The 20,789-nt window shown below is 38.0% G+C and overlaps 1 protein-coding gene across 3 annotated transcripts in view; it reads left to right on the top strand.

Annotated features, from left to right (window-relative positions):
• The window catches only part of si:ch211-278a6.1 (SRC kinase signaling inhibitor 1), a 111,947-nt gene that overhangs the window by 53,891 nt on the left and 37,267 nt on the right, over window positions 1-20,789 (top strand). For all 3 annotated transcript variants that reach the window (XM_044099409.1, XM_044099411.1, XM_044099410.1), the window contains 3 exons: window positions 8,231-8,260; window positions 9,131-9,501; window positions 16,204-16,230. In XM_044099409.1, the coding sequence (XP_043955344.1) occupies window positions 8,231-8,260; window positions 9,131-9,501; window positions 16,204-16,230 (428 nt within the window). The remainder of the gene's footprint in view (window positions 1-8,230; window positions 8,261-9,130; window positions 9,502-16,203; window positions 16,231-20,789) is intronic.

Below are 20,789 nucleotides of genomic sequence, written 5' to 3'. Positions count from 1 at the left end.
GATGTGGTAACATGGCATACTGGACAATCATTCAGCAGATGATATCAAGAATAAGCTACAAATTGTCCTTGCTATGTGCCGACTGTTCACAGAGTGCAATATCTAAACATGTTATTAGAAAGTTTAGAGGAAGGAAAAAAGTCTGTGGAGGTCAAAAGCAGCATTCCTGTCCAGGGGATTTCACTAGACTACTGCCATAGCAGAAGATGTCCTGTGTTTTTTTATTGTGTGTGTGTGTGTGTGTGGGTGTGCGTGTGGGTGGGTGTGCGTGTGCGTGTGTGTGTGGGGGGGGGGGTCGGGGGGGGAAGTGTGTGTGTGTGTGTGTGTTTGAACAGTTTTTGTTTCCATTGCATTAACCAGAATACTGTATGGAAAAATACAGAAATGTTTGCTTATTTACTATAGTGATTTTGTGGTATTATCTGTTATCAGTTTGAATTCCGTCCTTATTGGACAATTTCTACAGAAAACAAGCTTCTTGATTAAGAATGAATAGAAATTAAACCTTTATGTAGTATTTTAACAAATGCTTATACTGTTGTTTACTCCCCTGTTGTTTTCTAAACAAGCAACACGAGATGGATGGTGCAATAGGTGATGACATTTCCCCGACTGTAAAGTCTTCCTTTTATGTTTTATTTTTTTGCTTCTCTCATCACCAGCTAAGCAGTGCAATGAATCGTGCAGCTTTTTTCCCCCCTTTTTGTCTAGATATCTGTCTGGGTTACTATTTGATAAGAATACTCTGGAGGGATGTGACAAGTCAACAATTCTAGTTTTGGTTGAAAGCGGCACTTGTTGAATTAAAATAATTGAGTGTAAAACTATCAGAAGCATTGAGATCTGCAGCCTGTTATTTTTGTTTCCCCAGTTATGCTGTCACTGTGAACATAAGGGTTCTTCTTCAGCTGGACTGCTGTAAATACTAGAAATGTTTAGTTTCTTTAAATGATATAATCTGCATTCCGAGGCATCAGCTCTTATTTCATATGTCTTTTAATAGCACAGAGATTTCCAAAAACTAATCAACATAATATAACATAAAAACATTTTTACAGTTTAAATTCAGTTTGTGACCATCTAACATTGAGGTGTAACTCTTTAATGTATCTTGGCAAGCTGGAAAAACTCACCGCCCCTATATTTTACAAACATTTATCCACTAGCAACTCTGTTACATCTGCTTGTCTCCATATGGGAAGTTACTGAAGGTAGCTCGGGGACTATAGGGTTTTCTCTGTGAAAGAATCGTATCTGTACTGTTTAATAGAGGCTCCCATGTGTCTTCTGCTCTGATTTAACAACAGGTTGTAATTGAAAGGTGTTCTCACCTGTGACTGCCCAGCTTTTATCACAATTGAAACAGAAACAAATAAGTGTGTCCATCGCTCTTCATTTTGTTTCCTTTCTTCCTGTCTGTCATGTCTCTTTCAGCTGAATAAATGCACATCAGTAGATTTGTGCTACAGATCGCCCCAGAGGTGTTTCAGTTGAACCTCTAGGTAACTGTAACTTTTATTTATCAACAGGTTAGTGGAAAGATCCACATTTACTACTGCCTGTCTACACTGTTCACAAGTGTTGACTGGGCAAAGAAAAACCATAAGCAGGCAGGGCTTGCTGGTAGGAAAACACTGTAAATAGAGGAGAGCAGGAGCAAGTTGGATCTGGCATTTTTATTGTTTTAAAGATCAAGGGAAAGTACTGGCATCACCTTCTATTTAGCTGTTTGTGTTAGTTTTATGTTAAGGTACCCGAAGCCTTTTGATTGCCTTGGTTTGAAATTACATCCAACTGCTCACACATGCTTGTTGACCTTCCTTTGATGGCTCACTCTGACTGGCAAGCTTTACTTTTCCCCTCTTAACTAGCTTCTCCTATTGTGGCAGGAGAGGTGAGTGCTTCTAAGCTTTTTGAGGTGATCTAGGGTGGAAGGTAGTTTGCATACTAATTTATGTTTAATTTTTAATTAACTTCTATCCATAAACTTTCTACTTTTAGTGTAAATCTAACAAATCTAGCAGGTAAAATTGACAGTGAAGGGTAGCAATGTCACATGAAATTATAAGTAAAACAAATAGACCTAACAAACTGGCACCCTATGAAGGGATTTGGAAACATCCTATAGTAAGCAACATCTGTCCTTGTTTCAGAGGGTCACTGAAATTTAGTTGAGGAGAATAAACACTTTCTACAGTTACATCTTTTGTGCATACCATCTATTTATCTAAAAAGTAGCTGATTGTTTTGGAATTTACATCACATTAACAAACATATTTGGTCAAATCTTAGTTAATGGCTGACATTTAATGCATGCCGAAGTTCATTTTTTATATTGTAGAACTGTCTTTTTGTGGATTGTATGATTCAAAGTAGCAGCTACTCCGACCTCTTCTGTTGCTAAAGTGCTTTGTTCAGCCTTTCTTGTGTTCTTCTAGTAATTTGTTTTAACTGTCCCCTATAGAGCATGGCGCTACGAGTGCCAACCACTTCCAGTTTAGCTAATTTCCTTTTCTTTATAGCATTAACAGAAGAGCCTGAGTAGCACTTTGCTGACTTTACTTCCACTGCCATTCTTCTGATTCAGTATTCCTGATCCAGTCTCTGTGTCCTGCATGCTCTCTCAGCCAGGAGTCCACAAGGAGCTGGTTTATGCCTTGCAGCAAATCAGTTTCTGTGTCAGAGAGGAGGAGTCGCTTTTCCTCTGTAGCTGTCTGCAAAACAACAGACTTAATAGCTATACCACAAGCTTTACAAAATATAAAATATTGCTCATGGAGAAACAATCAGTGATGATTTTCACCCATTAAAATAATTTCAACAAATTTCTTTTAAGTGGTTTTGGCTTTAATTTTGCATAAAACACAAAACAACAAAGAGACAACCGACAACAAAATTTAATTTCCGTTTGGGATTAATAAAGTATTTTAAAATTTGAATTTTAAAAGACTATTTATGTTTTTTGTGCTCTTATGCTCTCTTTAGTGGGCCTTTTCTAAATGTTTCTTAACTTAATAGATAATTTTGATGCTGTTCTCTGCAATGGTTTTACAGCTTTTTTTGTTAATAAATGGTGATGAAAGATCTAATATTCAAGAAGGTTTTTTCAATTTAATGTTTAAAATTAGAACTGTAGTTGTCTTATTGGTCTTATTGTGTCACATAAGCATTCATATTGTTTGTCTTGCTGTGTATTAAATACTTCAACAGTGTTGTTATTCTAAATGGGTTTTTCCTTATTAAAAACTGACCAAAACATTTGTTCCTTTTTTTTTTATTTGTTGAAATACATTTGTCCAGGTTAAATATAGATTATAATTTTCTTCCATTAAAGCTATCCCTGGGTTAAAACCATTCCACTGTAGCCTTACTGCAAAATATAAAATGTCTTGTCTAGGATTGCCCCATCAAATTTATCCAGATCCTCTCTCCATGCTAAAGAAAAACATCCCCGCAGTATGAGTCTGCTAACACCATGTTTGTCATATTAGGGTTGTTGTGTTCAGGATGTTGTGCACTGTTATTTTTCCACCACACATTGCTGCTTGCCGGACTAATGGTCTCCTTGTCTTGCTGTTTTATTTAGGAAAGCCATGTCTTAGTGGGTTTGCTTTTGTGCTGTACTCTTTCATTTTTGGATGATGGATTGATCGGTGTTCTGTGTGATGTTCAAATTGTGATTCAAGCTGAAAATTATTCAAATATCTGGAATATTCAGGTGTAGAATAACACTAAATACTTACCAACATGTTTCTAATAACTGTAAGTAAAAGTAATATTGTAGAGCTCCCCATCAAGGGTCCAGACTTGAATCTGATCCAGAATCTATAGGGAGAGCTATAGATTAAGGTGACAGCAAGAAGGTTTTCCAATCTCAAAAAGTTGGAGCTCATCACCAAAGATAAATCATCAAAGAGGTTTGATTGCTGTAATGCCCAGAACAATTCTACTATGGATTATTGAGAAGGGTATAAACAAGTTCTGACATATCACTTTTTATTGAAATGTAAATAAAAACATAAATATCTTTTACTGGCCCTTTTAAAATACTTTATTATGATTTCATTCCAATTCCAATCTCTCTATTTCCATCACACACTCCTTGGTTGACATAAAATTATTTTACAACAAAATCTGCCATGTAAATAAAATTTTGGGCTTCAATATACATTTTTTTATAGCTAAAACCAGCTATAAGATTATTTGTAACGTTATCTCTGAGCTGTTTGGTGTGTCTCTTGGTCCTCATGATTCTGTTTAACTTTAATGTAATTTCAAACCTAGCTAATACACTACTGAGGGCTTCACAGCGTAGTTGTATTTATACTGAGATTATTGTTGGCCTGTGACATATTTTCCTTCTAAAAACTTTGACGATTGTGTTTGTAATAAAAAGAAACAGAAAAGTTAAATAGACATCAATGGCTTCATAAGCTGTAGACTAGTTAGGTTGCCAGAGGAAGCTGTAATTTCTTCAGACACCTGTGTTGCTAATAGATGTAAGGGATATGTGGCCCCTTTAAAACAATGTTTAGTCATTAGCCTCAGGAGGGATCTGGATGTTTAAAATACCTGTGAAATTAGATTTAACTACTGAACTACTGTATCCAGAGCTGCAGCCTGCGGTTCTCTTATCATGCTCTGAGACATAAAGTCTCTTGTACATTCCCCTGCTCATTCTGACCCAGTCGTACTACACCCTCAAAATATAAAACTGCGGTTCCTGCTGCTTCCAAATCCATCAAAGCACCTGAACCACTTTCTCTGATTCCCCATACTGTGTAAATCTGCATATAATGAGGGAGAATCCTTGAATCCTGACTTTAAAGTCCTGTTCCCCATGTAGCCTGACATTGAGGTAGGAAAAAATGCTGTCTTCCTGAGTTAGTTGGTTTAAGGTTTGGATTTAGAAAGACTGAATATTCAAATATGTGTTTCAATCATTTCTGTGGGTGTGTTGGCGATTGGTTCGTGTCACAAGCTGCATGCATAAATAACCAACTGAAGGCGGTGCAAACTGGTGACTTAATTCGTGAAAAGGGTAGCTTTGTGAAGAAAAGTCTCTGCAAGTTCTGTAAAAAAGATCAAACATTTAAACCTATTCACTGCTGAGAGAAGGTTTCATACAGTTTGTTTTCTATAAGCCAGAAGCAGCAATTACAGTTGAAATGCTAAGTTATTTTTTCTTACTTTGCGGAATCCCTCTTTTTCAGATCATAATTTCCCTCAGCCCATTTGTCTTCGATTATCTTTCCGTGCCCAACTCCGCTTGCTCTGTTTTAGCCAGGTAAAAGCTTTTGATCAGACCCTCGATCATTCCTTGATCTTTAAGTGGAGCTGGGATCTCGCTAACTGGGGTCACTATTCTTATCAATTCAGATAGCAGGCTTTCTTTTCATTCAGGCACTTAATTATTCAGTGGATCAAAAAAGTGGTGCAACATGTTCTTCGTCTCTGAGTGTCCACATTAGATCCAGAGTGAAATGCAGATGTTTCTGTATTGCATTAAAGCATTAATTTTTTTCACCAACCTTTTTCACATTTATGTTTTAAATTACGCTACTGTTGCGTTGACCCTCCCACATTGTTTTGCCTGTCACCATTGTTGTCTTCCAGCTTATGTAGAAATGTAGTTATTGTGAATGTTGAGAATACAAAAAGAATAACCTGTTCCCATTTTTTTTCTTATATCCCTACCCACACAACTTCTTCTACTTCTGCTGCTTTTAAGATAGGGCTTTGTCATACAGTGTTGCAGCCCGTTTCTATAGAGTACAGTTTGAAAAGTTTTTAGGGTAGAAATCACAACAAGTTTTATAAAGAAATATTCCTTTTTAGCACAATAGAGATGAGTGTGCTGAGTGTTTACAAAGTTGTTATCCCAACGTATATTTTGGCACAAGAGCTTCTTTTTTCGCACAGCTCTGTAATAATTGCTGTGCAAAAACACAAACGTGATTACAGTTCTTTCAGGCTTTTGTTTTGTAGAAAACAGACATTCTAGATGTGAAACACCTCAGCGCTGCTATTGTTGTTATTCCCCCAGAGGCACACTGGGTTAGATAAATTCCTGAAGAGTGAAATGGAACAACAAAATACATAATGGGCTGACTAGTGGGATTTCTCCATTATTGCATTTAAATTATTGGCAGACCTGGCAACTTCAAAAACAAACATATTTTTAAAACTCATCACTCGGGTCCTTTGAACCAGGTCTTATGTATTTAGTTTTTTCCATTTCAAACCTTATTTTTCTTATGATACACACACACCAGTTCAATAAGAATGTATGTTAAAATTTATATGAGAAATAATTTGGTTATTGTTAATTTTTTTGGTACGCTTGAAAAGTATGCAACATTACAAGCAGACAGTGCTCAACAAAGTATGAAGAAAGAGTCAAACGTATATTGATTATTATTATTATTATTATTTCTTGATTGAACATTTGCAGAATCTATAGGGGACAAAACAAAATCATAGTATTAGTGTCTTCTCCAGTACTTCCTTTGTCTCCTTTAATGGAGACAAATTCTCACAACAGTTATAGAAAGCGGTAGACTGCTAAATACTGTGGCCTCAGCAAGAAAAATCTCACCAAGCAACTGAAACAGTTGACATTCACCATGCCAATAGGTACACTTATACGCCCATGACTTGGCCCGTTAAGCATAGAGATCAGTGTCCCAACTTGGGAGAACGACATATACCTCCAAAGTATGTATGAGTGTTTCAGGCTGCAGTTCAAATTCAAAATGCATCTTCTATGCTTTCAAAAAGAAGCCCTGGTAACGTGTTTGGATTAAGGATATGAGGACGTTGAAGAGCAGAAAGAGGACGAATTAAAAACAAGAGTTTTCTCAACAGCAATCAGTTTTTGAAAAACAAATTCAGAATTCTTTTGCAAATTATTTCTTCTGTCTGTACTGTTGAATATTTAAGCAGAACTCCTCTCAAACAGTTGTACCTTATGCAGAAACCCTCAATTTTATCATGTAACTGTTAAGTCCTAATCTGAAAGTCCTAATGTCGTTTCCTTCTCCGCTGTAAGACCGAAACTGATAGTGTAGGTGCGGAAACGCCTAGTATAAATAACCAGATAAGAACAGTCACCATTGTTTTCACATTTCAATTAGGTTTTTAAATTTTCCCTCTCCACTAGCCAGCGATGTTCAAACCGGTTTTACCCAGTGTGGCTGCCTAACCAAGGCAGAATCTGAGCGAAGGATCCAATCAGTTGATAGTATATGCATCATTTTGCTTTCTCAGCTTTTTACTGTCATGCTGCGGACACTCCGGCACATTAACGAGCTATAACACACAGCTACGGCTTTTCTCACTATTGTAATCAGACCCTTGAGTAAGGTCCTTGTTAGCTGATGCACAATAAGCTCCAGTCTAATGAAGTGTAAACCAGATAGGAGGGAGCTCTAAGCGGGAGTTTAGATGAATATGACCGGCAGCCTTGGAGAGCAAGGCAGAACTCAATCCTAATGTTGTTAGCCAGGAGGTCATTCCTTTCTCTCTCACCCTTGCTCAGTTTATCAGCACTTCATAATGTGAAGGATGTTAGGGCAGAGTGTTAAAAGTGAAGATCACCCTTAAGTGCGAGAACTCTTCGAGCGTGAATAAAGTGAGAAGTGGGTTGAGAATGAGTACGATGTCTGAGTTCTACTTTTCTGGAGTTATAACAGACCTGCTCCGACTAGCAGACTTACTCTATATGTCGGTTTATCCTTTATGTGAAAAATGACTCTTTCTCCTCTGTACATTACCAGTCTAATTGTAACTTTTGCCTGGAGAAATTTTTCTCTGCTGCTCACCCGCTCAGCTATTCCTATTGCTGCTGATGAGCATTTCATGTGTAGGAGGTCAGCTTTATTTAGCCTTATTTTACACCTTTAATTTAACCAGAATTGCAAAATTGATTTTTCTCCCTAATCACTGACTGTATTTAACAATTTAATTTTGCTGTGAAAATGCATAATCATCATCGTTCATTCCAGCAGGTTATTGGAAGACAAACAGCATTCATAGCCAACCATCCCATATGTTAACTTGTTTGAATCCATTATGATGCATATATAATGCATTACCTTCTGGTAACCCATAGAAAGTGCTATCATGCTTTGATAGCTTTTTCCATCGCCATATGAACTAGACCTGATGTGTTTGCTTGCACATCTGTGCACAAACACACAAATTAACCCTTCACATGTTTCTCTTTTAGCCAACGCTGGGGCCTGTTATCCTAAGCAAGGTAACTCACCGGGTGAATGGCTCCCTGCTTTTTTGTCCCCTCCTAAGTTCATTGCTATTCCAGTCACATATTTTATGTGTAACCATCTTCTTCCGCCTGTCTTTGTTCTCTTCCTGTCTGATTTCCACCTTGGGCTGCATTGCCTGTCAGATTGAGCACTGATAAAAAGGTCACGTGCTGTCAGAGTGATGGGAGTCCTTAAAATGGACAGAAGGAACAGAGAGATAGTGAGAACATGTAAAGAAAGTGTCAGCGGGTGACGGGTGACTGAGGGAATGATGGGGAGAAGTTGCTGAGAAAAGTAAGACAGAGTAATGATAGAAATGATGTACCTGTCCCTACATGTTCCCACCTGACTTTCAGTCACTTTAATGTCAAAAAATTTCTTTGTGCCTGTTTTCTAAATAGAAAAATGAAACACATCTTCAAAAATGAAACACCACTTAAAGACAAACAGGCATATCGGAACGGAATAACCTACCTGAAAACAAATTCAGCTAGAGCCCCTGCCTTTGATCTATTGCAAAAGCTCTTTACTTTTCTCATTTTTCTTCCCCCTTAGAACTTGAAATCAATAATTCTGCAAGAAACTGCTCTGTCCTGGTGGCAAATAGTCTAACATACCACCCCATTTCTCTCTCTTTCTCTCTCCTGTCCCCGTTTTTCCTCTCTGCTCCCCTCTGCTTCACTTGTTTCCACCTGTGTGTGTCTGCTGCTTGTCTGTATGTCTCCACCCTGAAATGTTCCTGGATGCGGATTTGGGTGGCAATTTGCCTCTCATCCGTGCATGTTCCGCCTTCTTCCTCTTACCTCTTTTTTCCCTTTTCTCATCCCTCCTTCTCCTTCTCCTCCTCCATCGTCATTCTTTAGATCCCGAGCGTGGTGGCAGTCACATGATCTCCACAGATGACCTGGAGTATCCACGAGAGTACAGGACGCTGGGGAACAGCGGGCGGCGTTTCTCCAATGTCGGCTTGGTGCACACATCTGAGCACCGCCACACTGTCAGTGCCGCACAAAGTCTGGAGGCCCTGACCAACCTGCATAAGGCTGACATGGAACGGAAGAGGGACGCCTTCATGGATCACCTGAAGAGTAAATACCAACAGCAACAGCAGCAGCAGCAGCAGCAGCAGCAGCAGCTGCAGCATCCGCACCACAGCCCCCACCACAACCCACCATCACCCTCACCATCCCACGCCAGCATGAGGGGCTCTTCAGATCGATCTGCTAGAGAACAGGTAATAATATTTGTTATATATTTTTACTGCCCTGAATATGTTTTGATAATTGTGTTAACTTGTGACTTAAGGCTGATGCAAAAGTGTCTACAATTCCAATTATTTCCTGATGCACTATTGTCAGCTTTTCAGCTGTTTGTGAATTATATCACTGTTAGTCTCTCAATAGTCCATTCTAAAGCACACAAAACAGACTTAACTGGAAAATTAAACCAGCTGTTTTTAGTTGATGTGTCCAAATTCAAGTGCCAGATAATGGTTCTAATCTAGGGAGTACAAGGTTGGTGGTATCAAAGTTCCTAAATTAAAGGGAATATATTATACTTTTATTTGGGTTTCTACTGCTTCTAAAAACAACCCAAGTGCTTAATAAAACCCTGCTGGTTTGTGACAACAAGTTAAAAACCAGGTTTTTGAAATTACAAGTTTCAAAAACCTTCCGAATGTAACATCACAAATCAGTAAGCACTTCCTTTCACCTAGCAACCCCAGCAAAACCCAGCCTGGAGCAACCCAAGCTGAGCTCCAGGTCATTTGGTTAGCTGGTTTTACTGCTGTGTGCGCTCTACAGTGCGCTCTAAGTGTTTTGTTGTTGATTTACTATTCAGAAACCACTTGCTGCATTCTTGTTGGTTGTGTCGGAGGCTCTACTTCTGCTTTTAAAATGTAGACGGTTGTGTAATTGTGCATTTGCCTTCAGCCATTTTCACAGTCAAGTGTAAACATAGGCAGAACTGAGCGGAATATCTAAGAATGATTTTGTGCAAAAAATTTAATGAACATGCTTTGTATAGTTCATAGACCTACCTAACCAGACCAATGAAGCCTAATAGGTCACCTTCAACAAACATACCATGATATTATTGTTCTAAATTTGACTTTGCCAGCCACACCCTAGTCAGTGTTTAGGAACTGCAGCCCTTTTCCTGTTCATGATCTTTTTCTAACCACCTTTGCAATGATTCTTACTGCCGAAATATTAGACTGTGTTTGGTGCTGCATCTTTCTGGCTCTCTTTGCCACATTTTATTTACTACCAGTATAGAGCAAGCTGCACAGAATGTAACCGTGACACTGAAAAAAATATTTTTGGATATTTGAAGTTTAGCCCTATAGGGGCATTTTGAACATGACCAAGAACAGCAATTTTATTTACCCTGACAATTTTTTGCAAGAATTTTCACTCTGAAGTCCAACACAGGACTATTATTCGGCAGATATGGAGCAGGAAACTCCTGGCTCGACAGCAGTGACGAGTAAGGTCTTACTAAGATGCTGCAAGTAGGAAAAGACAGATGATTCTATTACAGTGACTACATTTTATGGCTTATTTAGATTCACTACAAACTCGAGAGAATAAGTTAACCGTAACAAAGTTTAAAGGAATTTTGTCAAAGCAAATTTATCACGTTCTCTGCAGAGGCTCAAGATGAGAAAACTCTCGTCGGGATTAGAACCGGACTATTATCACGTCAAAGGAAATTTGTAATACACAAATATTTTATAAATAAGACACAGAAAGACATTTTGTCATTAGTAGTTCCTCCTTCTTCTCTCCAATTGTGATGGTCAGACTAAAAAGCCTTATTTTGGTTTCATCATATCAAAAAATTTTGTGTCTCTGGGTCCGGCAATCTTTAAGTTGTGCTTCTGCCAACTTCATGCAAGGTTCCATCTCCATATGACCACTTTAATGGTAAGTACTGGTTAGGGGAGTTCATAAGCAAAGTGCAGTCCATAACCTTCTGGTGATATTCCTATCTGGAAGAAGAGACTCTGCCAATGAGGTTTTTTATACCTCTCTTGACTCTCCGATATATCAGGCAGCCATATTTATGAAGGGCCAAGTGGCTTTAAATATTTTCCATTTCCAATTAATGGAGATCAAATTCCATCCTCCCAAAATGTTTTATGTCCTTTACCAGATTTGTGTTTTGAAATAATCAAGTCTCAGGGGTTTAAGGACAGTTTCTTTATCTTTATTACTTGGTGTTTTCTAACTGAAGTTCAGTCCGTTGATCTCACCACAGATTGACTTAAAGTTGCACAAAATTGTGAAGTATGATCAGTACAAAAAAGATTATGGCTGTGAAGGAAGTGCTTTTGTTATATCACCGCTGTTATTATTCTGTTTAATGAATTTACATAAAAGGTAAATTTTTTGGCTAGTGTAAATGCTTCAGCTCTATAATTATTTTTGGCTATTTTTATGCTGTTGAAATGTTGTGTTTATTTTTCTGTGCATCAAAGACACTTAGATGGTTTTCACACTTGATAGTTTGGTAGACTTGGGAAAATTTGTAACATTTTTAGCTGGAGTGGTTCGTTTTCACACCGCACTGTGTCAAACACTTACCCCATCGCCTGTGGCGGCGCTGGACCAAGAATCACTAAAGAAAATATGATTACCTCTAAAGAAAACATGACCACAATTTAGCGATTGTAGGACTTTTTGTTTGTCTTTGGCAAAGGAACACAAGCCATTTCTCCTGCTAGCACTAGATTAGCAAGTTTGTTTTGGTTGGGTATAGTGCAGGTTGTCCTGCACTATAGCCTTCATTCTTTTGGAGCAACCTCTGGTCAGCTTGGCATTCATATATGCTTCCAAACCACACCAGAGTTCACTTCAACTGAAGCTAGACTTCGGTTTTATGCACACCAGAGTTCATATTTTTGGTCTGCATTAGAGTTTGATTGCACATTCACACCTCCCCAAATGAACTGGACTTCCTAGGCAAACAAACTAGATTTTGGTTAAAGCAAACTTTACAGTGCTGTTGTGAATGCACCCTTAGTTTTTATAATACATTGCAAGGGTTTTTATGTTGTATCTGTCTGGAGCTCAAGCATTGGCTAGGTTCTGGTTTGCAGAGCCTGCAAAGTGTTACCTTGGGGGACAAAACTGGATCTCGTGAAGTGAAGGAAGACATATTTAAGCATTTAAATGATTTTTGTCCCTTTGAAGTGTAGTTTAAGTAAGAACCAGTTCCACAGTTTCCGTCCCTGCAGCAAACATGCAAAGGGCATGTAAGCGCTGCTGCTGTATGTAAATTTGGGAAAATTCAGGCATAATGACGTGACAGAAAAGCACATGAGGGAAGAGGAGAGAGAATGAAAGGGATTGAGAGAGAGAGTTGGTTGGGTGAACGACAGGTGGAGTCCCGGTTGCCTTGGGAACCACTCCCATATAAGGCACGAAGGGATATCGCATTGCAAAGGTCAGGTTGTGTGGAGAAGAAAGAATGGAACAATAAAGAAGACAGAAATGAATGACGAGTGGAAGGACAGCATGGTGAGGAGACGGATCCTGAAGTGACAGGGCATTTTCACTGCACCAGGGAGGGAGCAGCAGACTCCAGGGTTTCTTGTCATCTCTCTCGTAGAGGGAAGCCAGAAGGGGGTGGGGGTTGGTGGTCGCAGTCAAGCAGTCCACTGACCAATTAACCAGCACCAGCAGGACCCGACCGCCCATCTGTGAAGGAGTTAATCGGCTGGTGTTGTAATGAATTAAATAAAAAGAGTTTCCGCCGCATGTGCCATTGTAGAGCTAGACGGGGAAAGAGAGAGACTGAATGAGGAAGAGGGAGATTTGTAAGAGAAGCAGAGGGAGGGAGAGACAGGCAAACAGAAAAAAAAAATGCGCTGAGGATTTTCTGCACCTGATGGACAGTCTGGGGTGACTGGAGTCTTGGACGGGCACAGGTGCTCTGCAGGTGAGATTTAACTGGGAGCTGGAAGCTGTTGCAGAGAAGTGTGTATGCGAGCGTGTGTGTGGGATAAGGATGTGCCAGCTGGGATTAGATTCCACGCCTGTTATGTTTGTTGTGGTTGTTGTAGTGACAGAGTGCATATGCCTCAGCAGGCGGAAACCCACAGCAGACGAAAGCTGAGGGGACAATAGTAAAAGCTGTGCACAAAGCTTTCCGTGTCTCCCTTCAAGTGTGGGGTTGATTTTCTGTGCAGATATTATCTTTGTTTTTAGAATAGGTAGCAAAAGCTGCTGTTGTGTTGCCACTAAACTGGACCAGAGGAAGATTTAGGGTGCATGAGTAAGAATGAGTGAGATGGAGGGGAGGGGGGGTGCAGAGAAGATGACGACATGAGAAAGAGTGGAGGTGGGAAGGGAGGGAGTAAAGAGTCTGCTTTACATGCAGGTCAGGTAACGCAGCGCGCCACTCTTTGAGGCTACGTTTCTCCGCTGGACTCCACTTGCACGTGTCTGTGTGAGTGTTTAACTGTGCAGATGATTCTCAAATTTTTGAAGTTAGAAATGCATTTGACCTCTCAGTTCTAAGTTTAATCTGACATCTTAAATAGACCGCAGTAATTATCTGCTTAAGGCATAAAGTGACATAAGAAGCTGCTTGTAGATTTGCAGCAAAGCATAGAATAAGTTGTTAAATGTACTCTTACGACAGAAAATGTTATTTAATTGCATGGTTGTCAGGGCTAACATAATCAAATAAACCCTCTCCAGTTTGCTTTTGTAGTATTTACAACTCAAAGTCCAAGCTGTGTTTATCTGCCTCTGTCGGCAAAGCGGGTAGAAAGGATTAGATATGTTTACCTTAGCATCACAAGTGCACATTATTAATGCAACAGACGCTGCCAAAGACAGATGCACAAAACCACAAATTTCTTCTCCACCATTAAAGCTGGTCTCTATGACATATTTTGTCTCACGTTTAAGAACAAAATCATTCTTCTTAGTGTCATAACAAATTAATTGCATTTATTTACAACATTGACATGATGCCCTTGGGCTCCCCGCAGATGACGAAACTTTCTGGTTATGTCCAATATAACCGAATAGTCAAGGCCAGTTTACTTTTACTCTGGAGAGACCTCATGATTAGCTGATCCCTGACACAGACCCATTATCAGTGACTCGTTAACCCTTAACACAACCTCTCCTCAGAGAACATGATATTATTAACAAATTCATCCATCCAGTGGGTTTTAAAATAGCTTATTTACACTTGTTTATTCAACAACAGCAACCAAAAACATTTGAAAAACACAAACAGCACAGCTGGCAGGAATATAGACTTTTAAGCGTTGTCTTTAAGCTGCTATGACGTTTGTCAGGAGTCATTAATATGCTAAAGGAGAAAGAAGCGTGGGTTGAAATTTTTATGTGTTGTTTTTATTTTTGGCATATGTCTAAGCCTACATGTTCACATATCTCTAATATTAAAGTACTATAAAAGGAACAGCTGGATTTCTCAGTTAATCAGCCATTATCTGCTACGTCTTTGTTTCTAGGTTGTTGAATTTCTTACTATTGCTGTAACATAATTACCAAAGCTCTGGTCCTTTCCAGAAGACTCCTTTTTTTTTTTAAACAGAATATATAACTGTAGCAACTGACTGAGCAAACTCACAAAAAAAGCAGATAAACCTGACAGATAAACCTCGATGTCAAAGTAAGCTTAATTACAAAAACATATATATGGAGGGGCTACTTAATGTTAAAATACTTTTGTCAGTGTTTAGTGCTGTTGTTTGCATTTTCATTATAAAATTAACACATTAATTAGAGTAAAACAACATTTATATTAGAAAAGTACATTGAAGTTGATATTTATTTATTTTTTTGCATTACTGTGTCTAAAATGTTGGAATATTCAGCTTAATACTGTCCAACTGTTTTCTGCAAAACAGAAAGAAAACATCAACTAATCCTGAGTATTAATAAGTCAGGTACACCTCTGAATTACATAGCAGGTATTGCTGTTTTCACAAATACAGCTCAGCCAGAAAAGTGCCAGACATCAGTTTTTTTTCTAAAGCAGCACTGTGAGAATACATTTAATAAAGAGGATCTCCTGCTGTGAGGTGTTAGCATAAAACAACAAGACCTAATGATATGCACCTCCCTTTTTCATAAACCTCCCCCCACCCCAAATAAAAAAAACATCTGTCAAGTTTTATGGCTTGTGGAAGAAAAGCTGAATTGGGTGAATATTGCCTGCAGAGAAGAACAAAAGTGTAATTGGAATTACAATTGAGATTTGTGAACTCTGCTCCATCTTTAATATCGCATCAACTTGAGATATTTCTTGGCCAGCAGTGACTATGTCTGGTTTTAACTATGTAATTATGGCTTATTTTAAGTCTTGTTTCCTTAAGCCTTCACAAATATGTTAGCATTTTTTCTGCAATGTCCAAACAGCAGGAATGGCAAATGTGCAGATGTTTGCTACCTCATTCAGTGTTGCAAATTAGCAGGTCAGCTTTGGAGGTTGTGATGAAAAGTGAGCAGCAGGTGGAAGGAGAAACCAGAGAGCAAGAAGGGGACAAAATGGTTGTTTGCCAGTGGTAAAATCTGGGAGAAAAGCCAACGTTGCAAGGAGAGAATGGACTGCTGATTTCATTTAGTATTGCTCTTTTCATTTCATTTATAATAGCACAATCTCAAGTCAGGTTTTCAGTAACCTGATGCCATTACCTCCATTATTGACCAGTCAGTGCTTGTGTTTTCCATATATGCTTTAAATTTACCTGTCAGCAATATACAGTAAATCCTTACTGAAGGCAGGATAAAAAAAAAACAAATCAGCAAGTTACATGATTGTTGTTACATTTCAACTAATCTTTTTAAAGTTTCATTTTCTTGCATTTATTATGTATGATTCGTGAAAGAGTAATTTCTTTATCTTTCTCATCTTTCTTTCTTTTGTTCTTCATGAAACTCCACAGCAACAACCCAACTACTGGAGCTTTAAGGTTAGTGCTCCTTGTCTAAGTGTGTTTGTCACTCTTCTGTCTGTTTTGTGTGTGTTTACGTCTGTGGCATCTTGTCCACCCCCAACCCACTTAATGTCCCTCCTGCTGCTCTTTTTTCACACCCTTCTTACTCCTGCAATATCTTTTCACTTTTTTGGACAGAGCTTGTGTGTGACTCTGGTGTATGTGGTGACAAAAATGACAAGGGTGAAAACAACTTAAACTTCTTCATGTCAATTTAATTTGTAGACCTTTATGAACTCGTGACACCTCCGTTAGTTAGCATTACTGGCTGGAAATGTTTGACTGGCTGGTTGTATTATACTGGCAGTGATGTAGAGTTAAGAAATGTGTCTTTATGGAGTGGTTTTTGATAAGTAGAAATTAATCAGAGGAAAAAGCTGAAAGAATGAAATGAAAGCCTCAGATTTCAATAAAATCTGATTGTTTTCTGGTATTTGGTTTAATTATTTCAATGCTACTCAACCATAAAACGTAGTTTTAGCAGCCTACTTTCTCTGACATAAATTGCTGTTTCCTTTACCCCACAACATTACTTTAAGTTTGTGTATTTGTTTGGCTGTTTTCTTAAATTGTGTGATTAATCAGAAAACAGTACGATCTATATGCTGATATCAAATGTGCTTCCGCAGAGATAATTTTTACCATGAAAACATCAAAAATATTTAGTGGGGAGAAGATTTGAAGATAATTTCTTATCATACACAATTTGCTTTGACACCTTTTATATTTGCAGGGCTTTCTGCAAAGTTTTCTTTCTAATCAGTGAAGCTCCAGAAATCCATGCCCTACTTCAGCATCCCACCAGCTCTAATCTAAGCTCAGCTTTCCACTCTTGTGCTTAGCTGAGTCCAGGGAGATTAAACAAAGGCTAAACTCAGCCTCTGTGAGGTTCCTGGTAGAAAATCTTTCTATTTTTGTCCAGTAACATAATCTCAAACGAAAAAATATTGAAAAGATATATTTTTAACTTGAGTACATTTATCTCCCACATGAGAAATTAATAGCTGTGTCATTTTGTTTTGTACACACTTGACATTCCTGTACTTTGAATAACTTCTTTTTTAAAATTGTGAGTAATTACTAGCTTTTTACTAAAGTATTTCTCAAGGCTAGAACAAACAAATAAATGTATCTTTAACCTCTTTACTCTCTTGACAACCTGTCTATATCATCCAGGGTCATGGGCCTTTTCTTTTGATTTCATCTCTTCAGCTCATCAGACTTTGAGTAATATTTACAAATTTGCCAGGATCCTTGGAAGAGAGAAAGATAGTTGTGAAAACCCACCTCTTATAGTCATCTGACCAAGGCACAGTTAAACTATAAGGGTACTAGGTCATTGTTATTGATTTTGTCAAACAATAGATTGGAAAATGATAAAGAGAGCTCTCTTTGAGCAGTTCTCTTACATTAAGTTGTAGAGATTTTATTTTATCTACTGTACTTTGAATTATTATCCTCAATTTCTGTGCCAACAAAGTAAAATCTCTGCATCTGGCTGTTTATAGCACAGTTCAAATTGTTTTAACATTTTAATAATTGCTATGAATGTAGATATAAATAAGCATGGCTCTGTGGCCTGTTTATATGGAAAAAAATTAAAATTACAGACATTGATTATTTATTCTGTGCAATTACATATATGTTTTTTTTTGTTTTACTTTAATTTTGCCAGAAAAAATTCATCTGCAAAAATCACCCACAAATGTGGTGACCTTATGGTGACCCAGGCCAAATTAATCAGCTCTAAATTATGCCAAGCAGCTTCTAGCCAATCAAAGTTGGCTCCTTTGATCATGTGTTACACAGTTAGCAGGGTTGCACAGCTAACTGTTAAGAGACAAATTTAAGAAAAAAGTGCACCTTTTTGCCATGTCATATTTATAGTTTTAATCTAAACCTTTTTTAAACCTTACTGGTAAAAAATTTAAAAAAGACAGGAGGACATAAAATTTTCAATTTGAGTCTTCCAGGCCTGTAAACTAATTCTGTCTGGAAATCTCAATCATCATTTCACCTCTTCTTGAAAAGGCTATTTTATTTCCTTTCCTTTCACATGCTCCATCAACTTACAATTTACTGGAATCTGGCAGAGCCATCATTTCCATGCATTGATGACTTCAGGTCGTCTGAAGAGAAATGACTCCATTATTATGAGGAAATTTTGTGTCCAGACGATTGGCTGCAAAGCTTGAGAAGTTGAGGTGAATTAATTGGACAGTTAAGAGTAAAATGGATGCATGGTATGGGTATATTAAGGAGTTCTTTTCTTCAAATTTCATTTAAAATTGAGGAAGTGCTGACTCATTGCAATTAACCGCACACAGATGCACTGCATGCAAAGCATATTGATGAGACAAGAGCTTCTGTCAGCGGAGACTGAGATGGAGGCAGATAATCTGACATCAGTTGTCTCGGTGAGAAGCTTATGGAGGGATGGGAGAGAATCAGTGAGTGACGTGTAAAAGGTGTGGGAGGAGGACATAACTAGGGGTGAAGATAAACAGAAGCTTTTGAAGAACACCAATATATAAGTTATCGGAAAAAACTGAACAAGCTAGATATCAAAGGACTCAAGGAAAAGTGGAGAAGTTCAAAGATTTGTCATTTTAAACATTTAACCTAATACCCTGCAACTAACAAGTTAATGCACATCAAGCTGTGCGACATTTCTCTTTTCAGTTTTACTCAAGGGGGTGAGATTAGAAGTGGAGGCTACTTGCATCCATCATGTCATGAACCAGCCTCGGGGCCCATACTGCTGTGCAGTTTAACCACCCTGTCTCACCTGCTTGTTGAGCGCTTCACCTCAAATAAGTCGCATCCTAAAAAAGACACTACTGGATCTCCATTGTCTGACACAGCACACAGTAATAACCCTTTTGGCTTTCCGCAATCAGGTTGTATCAAACGTGATTGCCTCCCCAGCACTATCAGCTGCAGTTTGCGTGTTCTGGATATAAAATAAAGCAGACATATTGTATGTACATTCACCAGTACATCTTGGGTTGAAGGATTTACCTCACAACATGTCAAATTATGGTCCAGAAATATTTAAACAAGCCGATTAAAGTTTTTAGCGGCTGGATGTCAAATTTTTCAGGCAATTATGGGGGCATTGTGACCCTCAGCGAAACCGCTCATCTGATGACAGCTGCTCCGACAGGAAAATTAGATTTCCAAGGAGCAATGTGGTTAAAATTTTTGCTTAATCTGTGCAGTGAAAGTGAGTGAAAGAGAGATAAATGAAGATTTAATTGACTCCCAAACCAATCTCAGTGTTTTACTTTCATCTACAGCACTGTGAAAATTATTACAATTGTTGTCCAATTATCCTTATTTGTAGGACGCAGGTTTCAGATAAGCACATTTATGATCGGTCAAAGACAACCTGAGTCAAAATGAACAAGCAATTTTTAATTTAGTTCATTTATAAAAGGAAAAAAATAACTATCCAAAACAACCTGACCTTAAGTTAAAATTACTAGAATTGATAACCCCCTTACTTATAGCAAAGTAGGCCCAGGGCATCACACTACCACTACTGTGGTACTAACCCTAACTGTTGGGTTAGTTTTATATCAGATGTCATGGGACAAAAACTTTTACATTTGCTTTTGTCTAATCAGTCAGCAAAGTATTTTTCCGAAAGTAATCTACACTGTAAAATGTAATAAGTTCACTTTACTTAGAAAAAGTTAGGAAACCGATTGCCTCAAAATCTTCAAGTAAAGTAGCTAATTCATTTTAAGGTGTTATTGCTAAAAATAACTATGTTTAGACCACTCAGATAAAGGCAGTAAACTTGAGTGCCGTTAACTCAAAATCATTAGTAAAGTTGACTATAAAATGTCAATTATGACTACTTCAAATTGTGAGTTATGTCAATTAAGCAGTACTCATAAAAATAAGTTATACTTACACGTTTAAGAGTTCACATTACTTGCAAAATATCAGGAAACCAATTGCCTTGATATGTTCAAGTAAGATGAACCAAAAGTGTTAAGTTATTGGAACGAAGAGCCAACAGACAACAGTTTGAATGGAAAAAATGTTTAATAATTAAACAAGTTTACCTTAAATACAAGGTTCTCAAGTGTGGTTACATACACACTAACCTGGAAACAAAGTTTTCCATATACTTTTTAGGGAAAAATGACATGACTTTTTTTCTAGGGTAGCCTTCAATCTAATATTGAATCCTTCAAATGGCCCTCAGTCTTTAAAACTTTGAGAATCCCTGCTTAAATGTCTTTGTTGACTGGTGTGAAACAAAAACTCAATTCTCAATACTAGAGCCTAACATTTATCATAACATTGATAAAGTAAATAGTGAAGTAGTGAAGTGAAGTAATGTTTCTCCTCATTAACATAAAACCATTTAGTAGTCTGCAAATGCAATGATGCTCTCTCCAACAAAAAAGAATCAAACAAGAAATAAAAATCACTTTTCCAATAAGGGTAAAGGTATCAACGTTGATCCATAATGTCACATCACATTCACTCATTGCATCAGAAGATTTTTGAGTGATTGT

The sequence above is a fragment of the Gambusia affinis genome, linkage group LG19, assembly GCF_019740435.1.
Source record: "Gambusia affinis linkage group LG19, SWU_Gaff_1.0, whole genome shotgun sequence".
Lineage (NCBI taxonomy): Eukaryota > Metazoa > Chordata > Actinopteri > Cyprinodontiformes > Poeciliidae > Gambusia > Gambusia affinis.
Note: the sequence above shows the minus strand (reverse complement) of the source record. Positions and strands in the feature narration are given on the sequence as shown.